General features: G+C 38.2%; 1 protein-coding gene across 2 annotated transcripts in view; it reads left to right on the forward strand.

Moving 5' to 3' along the window:
• LOC108965332 (potassium voltage-gated channel protein Shab) overlaps window positions 1-6,000 on the forward strand; it is a 204,972-nt gene that overhangs the window by 120,351 nt on the left and 78,621 nt on the right. Inside the window, exon 5 of one of the 2 annotated variants that reach the window (XM_018927670.1) lies at window positions 544-2,035. In XM_018927670.1, the coding sequence (XP_018783215.1) occupies window positions 554-2,035 (1,482 nt within the window). In that variant the 5' untranslated portion in view covers window positions 544-553. Of the gene's footprint in view, window positions 1-543; window positions 2,036-6,000 lie in introns of those variants that run through there. The other variant, XM_018927672.1, reaches the window with a different exon arrangement.

Consider the following 6,000-nt stretch of genomic DNA (forward strand, 5'->3'; position numbering starts at 1 on the left):
GTTAAATGAGTTAACCCATATGCCAAATCCTCGACAAGTCTTTCTTCAAATACTAACAAGTAACTTGAAACTCGATCCAGAGACACTTCAAGTGGAATATTATGCTATAAATGTAAAACAAATACGGTAAAAGAAATTTCAGTACCTCCAGTTTTTTTTATAACACATTAATAACGGCAGGATCCGGACATGAAACATAGCCGAAACCAATCTGATTCTTGGAGACAAAGCCATTTCCAAATATATGTATTACTGTTAATAACGTCTAGAGCAGTGCGTTGGGCAACCGATATCTGGTACCCGGGTTCTGCTGCTGCTGATTCCCCTCGATATTAAGGAAGGAAGCGGTTCCTTATAAAACTCTAATTCGCTACCGCTGCCCTTCAAATCCATTAACCTTAACCTTACATTACTTTAGACAATCGCTTTCATATTAACCCATTTCGAGAAATGAGCACAGATATTCACTCCTATATACAAAAATATTCCATACATAAACATCTAACGGGAACTTTATGAGAATTTTTGCAATATTTCTTACAGTGGCGGACTTATGGTCGGCGAACGCGATAGAGACCGTGATACGGTACGCTGGGAAACGGGTGATGCAACACCGCCCCAATTTAATAATGGAGGTATGCAAATGGTCGGACAATTGCATGGTGGACAGGCTGCTAGCCAACAACAACAACAGCAACAGCAAAAATTGCAACAGTCTCAGCGTGATCTACAGCTACAACAACAACAACAATTACAATTGCAGCAGCAGCAGCAGCAACAACAGCAATTATTGCAACAGCAACAACAACAGCAGACCAGTAACTGGATTGAAGCCGAAACGCTTGGGCGCAACCCGGCAACTGGATCGACCGGTGCCATTGGCAACATTGGTCACATCCAAGCGCAGGGTTACGGCATCGGTGTCGGCATCGGAGTCGACGTCACACACGAGCCGAGCGACAACAACGATAATCAAGCCTACTACGATCCAAGCGGTAATGTCGATTGGGGCCGAGCGATGGGAACCGGTGGAGCTAGTTCATTTGGTTGCGGCACTGGAGCTGTCCCAACAACTGGCAATCTTACTTATAACAATGACACAGCTGCTGCTGCGACAGCCGGCATCAATATCAGTCAACGCAATCTCAACAATATCGCCGGCGGCGGCAGCGGCGGCGGCGGAGGTGTCGGCAGCATTGGAAACCTGGACTATGCTGATGGCGGCAGCATTACTGGCGCATCCGCCACAACCACGCACACTGCCGGCGGTCCTATGGGCAATGGCGGTATCGGCGGTGTCGGCGGCATGGTCGGCGCTGGTAGTCAAAATATCGTCGGCATTAGCGGTGCCAGCACCGGTGCTGGCAGTACCGGCGCTGTTGGCAAAGAAGTACGATATGCACCATTCCCGATACCATCACCGACACATTCGAATCCGACAACTTCCCATCTGCACGGCAGCATGGGTGCGGGCGCATTGCAACGCGCACATTCCAGATCCATGTCCTCCATACCACCACCCGAACCCTTTATGATAGCGCAATCGAAACAAATGAATAGTCGCGTCTCCATCAATGTTGGCGGCGTTAAACATGAGGTGCTCTGGCGTACGCTCGAACGACTGCCGCACACACGTTTAGGACGTTTACGTGAATGTACCACACACGAAGCGATTATTGAGCTATGTGATGATTATTCAATCGTCGACAACGAGTACTTCTTCGATCGGCATCCGAAAAGTTTTAGTTCCATATTAAATTTCTATCGCACTGGCAAATTGCACATCGTCGACGAGATGTGCGTACTGGCATTTAGTGATGATCTCGAGTACTGGGGAGTTGATGAGCTGTATCTGGAGTCCTGCTGTCAGCACAAGTACCATCAGCGCAAAGAGAACGTACACGAGGAAATGCGCAAAGAGGCTGAGTCGTTGCGTCAACGCGACGAGGAGGAGTTCGGCGAAGGCAAATGCGCCGAATATCAAAAGTACTTGTGGGAGCTACTCGAGAAACCGAACACCAGCTTCGCTGCGCGGGTAAGTTAAAGAGCTCTGGTAACAGCGCCAATTTTTTCAATCTACCATTTATATTTACATATATATATTTTGAAACCTACGTATGTATTTCTCTTCTGACCAAATAATAACCGAATAATATTTAACTACAACTTTAGTAAGTCCCTTTTGGAAGCGAAAATGTTTTTGTTGTTGTCAGTAAATTTCTTATATTCTATTACTTGTATTTCTTATTGCTATTTTTTCAATATTTTATTAAGTTTATTTCTTATTTAATTGTGTTTTGTTCGTTAAGTTTCTCATTTCTTGAATTCCATTGTTTTTCACATAACTTTTAAGCAAAGTCATCGCATTAATTTTTTTAAGTACTTAACATTAACTATATATTCACATATATACATATTCATAAGTCACACTCTTAAGCGATAAATTTATTTGATGTTTAACTGTTTATCTAAAATTTATGACCAATATATTAAATTGGTTCAAACTTTTTACGTTTATTGAAGGGTCTAAGTCGTATCATAAATAAATTCATATGGAAAGTTTAATTTCCCCACACTTTATGCCAAATTAAATAAAACATATTTGAGCGTCTATAAATCGGGTTTTAAAACTTTAAGCTTAAAGTTCTGTAATACAGAGAAGAAGCTATCGAACCAGTAGAAAAAATACAGTAGTCACTAAAACTGATATATAATCAAATTTTCGAAAGGGCTGAGAGACTGGTGAGGGCAAAGTAAAGCACCTTAAAGAGACGCTGTATCGCCAATATCATGTGCAAAAGTCTCAAAGAGAAACACCTTCACTTATACGGTCTCGAAAGGACTGCAGGACGGTTGTTGGCCTAATGATTAGTCACACCCGAATGGCAACACATGCGACCCGGATGGGCATAAGTAAAGACGACACATTCAGAAAATTTAGCGATGAGAGAGGAATGCCTGCTTTGCTTCTGCGGGAACACCTCCTTTGCTTTTGTCCATCATTGGCTAGAACTCATTCATTTTCGCAATTTAGACGACTAGATGAAGTATCAAAATAAGATATCAACTAGCGCTGAAATTTCGCAAAAAGGGCCAACGTCTTGTATAGCGAATACTTTACCTCAATTTAACCTGAGCCTCCAACTGACATTACTAAACAGTACTAATCAGTTACCATGGACTTACGTTGGAAACTGTGAAGCTGATCAGCATGTAAGATAAATTAAAAAAACAAAGACTTCACTGCGACCTTAGGTCTATTTCCTAAACGCCAGCATATTGATGAAGTCCAATTTCCTACTAGGGGCTAGCGAAGCGATGCCATTCCTGTTTGGAAACATGAATCCAAGGGCCTTTATCTTGTGTCTGCAGACTGCTATCCAGTTAGTTAGCAGTTTTTCTGGGGTTTCAGGCTTCCTATCGCAGAACCGACAATAACACTCATTAGCAACTTGTCCTTCTTCCTTGGGGAGCAGTTTCTTTATGGTATAAGGACAACCTCGATAAAGGGTCCAGATCCTACTATGTTAGTGGGTACTGGAGAGCAAGCTCATCAGCCAGTACATTCTCGGCTATGCCTTTCAGCATCTAAGAAAAGGCACTATTGTGTTCTTGTTAGTGGTTAACTCATAATGAGTTGGTTTTTGGTGAGAAAGCCCTTAAGATGGAATGTGTTTGCGTGTAGTATATTACTCAGAACTCAATGAAATCTATTGTTTCAACAATTTTTCCTTAGTTTTAGGGATCCTTACTGGTTAGTATCCACTACTTTTCAATGAAGCGTGACCGTAAATACTTCCATATACTACTATCTCGCTTTTCTGAAACTCATTTTGAACTCATGGGTTTCAGGTCTTCTGCAAACAAAATCAGTTGTCGAATCAGGTTTTGAAGTCAAATCCAATTGCGAGGATCAGCCTTAAGACTAAAAATATCCAACTAATTTTAACCACTGTTGTTGGGTTTGGTACTGCTTTTCCCCTCTACTTCTTTCGCTTTGGTAAAGTGACAATAGTTGCGGTGCTTAAAGCGCCTTTTCATAAAGTTCCACATATAATGGAGTCAACGATAGAAGACTCTCTTATAACTGTCTATATCTACTACTATCTAAATATTACCAATAATAATTAAACTCTATATTAAAGCAAAAAGTTCATTAAAAATACCTAAATCTCTACACTTAAAAGCTTATGCCAATGTCATAAAGCGGCTGACATTCTGAGCTTCATAAAAAAAGAGATAAAAAGGTCTAACAAGTAAACTTCAGACTTAAAAAAGCTTTATATTATTACAAGTAAATCTCACTAAAAGCAACATAAGCTTGCATACGCTATAAAAGCTTGAGTCAATATTTTAAACAGAGTTACCTTCTGAGCCGCATACAATAAAAGTTAGAGATGATATGGTCAAAAAAATTTTCGAAATGTTAAAAAGCTCTATATTATTACAAGAAAAGCTCACTAAAAGCAACTTAAGCTTGAATTTTCTATTAAAGTTTATGCCAATATTTTAAACAGAGGGACCCTCTGAGCAATATATAATAGAGGTCAGCTATTGGAATGAAAAGAAGAAATTTTCGAATTAAATAATACAACTTAGCGCTTTAATAAACCTTAAATAGCTTAAAAATCGATAATTCTACTTCATTAAAACCGAAAGAAATCAAAAACCAACAAATTAATCTTATCGCCTAAGACATTAAAATCCACAATGAACGCTGTAAATTACTGCCTCAGTCATCACAGTCAAATAATCAATCACTTTTATCACTTATTTTACTATTATACGCTGCTTTATGACTACAAAAACAACAAAAAAGTAGTACAAACAACTACAAATAAGTATTCCATGTTTAAGAACGCATTGGACAAGATATACATACATACATGCATAAAATACATGCCTACATGTTGAAATTGATGTTTCTCGGCTTTGTTGTGTTTGTTGTGCGATAAATATGGCAAAACCATTATATAAGTTACTTTTACTATAAACAAAACAAAATGCTAAACTATCGATTTGTTAACTTCTTATTGTCATACTCTTCTAACTATCCATGCTGCAAGATAATTGCCACCATTTTGAAAATTGGCAGAACTCGCAAAAAATGCGCGCTGTAAATAAATGCAAAATGTTTTTTTATCAAATATTTAACTATATGAATATACATATACTATATACTTGCAAGTACCGTTTTAATGGCTGCTCACATTTCCATTACGAATTTTCAACGTTTAATGTTAGTGACGTAAGAGTTGTAGGGTGTCAAGCATACATACATACATGCGTACGTTAGCATATGCGTTGCCATATCTTTTTGAAATGTTCGATATGTGTGTTTCGTTGTTGTTGTGTTTTTACAACGCCAGCCATTTTTTGAATACATACATATATACCATATATATACATATATAATTAAGAGTGTCGTTTACGCGTTGCTTCGGAACTGCTGCTTCATTTGCATTACCGGCTGGAGCGTTTTGCGAAATGCAAATGAGAATTATATATAATTATTTATTATATATAATTATATATGTATGTGTTGTTTTGAAGTCCTCTTTTGATACATATATAAAGTTTCTAACTGTTTGAATATACAAACCTTGCGTTATTTTTAATGTGCTTCAAGTTCTCCCACACACACATTTCTAAATTATTTGCAGATTCTTACTTTTGAACCAACGCAGTGAGGTATTCTCTGCAAAATATTATATTAACGATCGGTATTTGCAAATAAGGAATTGTATAGGAACTTTTCTTACTTAATTGCTGCAATAAATGTTGCTTTGAGGCAAACACCTAAGATCCATTTGTTCTAAACGAATGGCAGCTAACAAGCCTGGAAACCCGCCGCTTAAGAAATTCTCAGTTCTGAACCTACAACTGTACATATGATTTTTCATCATCGTACATTTGCGTATTTTCTGTGTTTTATTTTATTTCTCTCAGTAAATGCTGTCAATTATTTTTAAATTTATTTTTATTTATTTTAAGTTTTAT

The sequence above is a fragment of the Bactrocera latifrons genome, unplaced genomic scaffold (assembly GCF_001853355.1).
Source record: "Bactrocera latifrons isolate USDA-ARS-PBARC rearing strain unplaced genomic scaffold, ASM185335v1 scaffold_139, whole genome shotgun sequence".
Lineage (NCBI taxonomy): Eukaryota > Metazoa > Arthropoda > Insecta > Diptera > Tephritidae > Bactrocera > Bactrocera latifrons.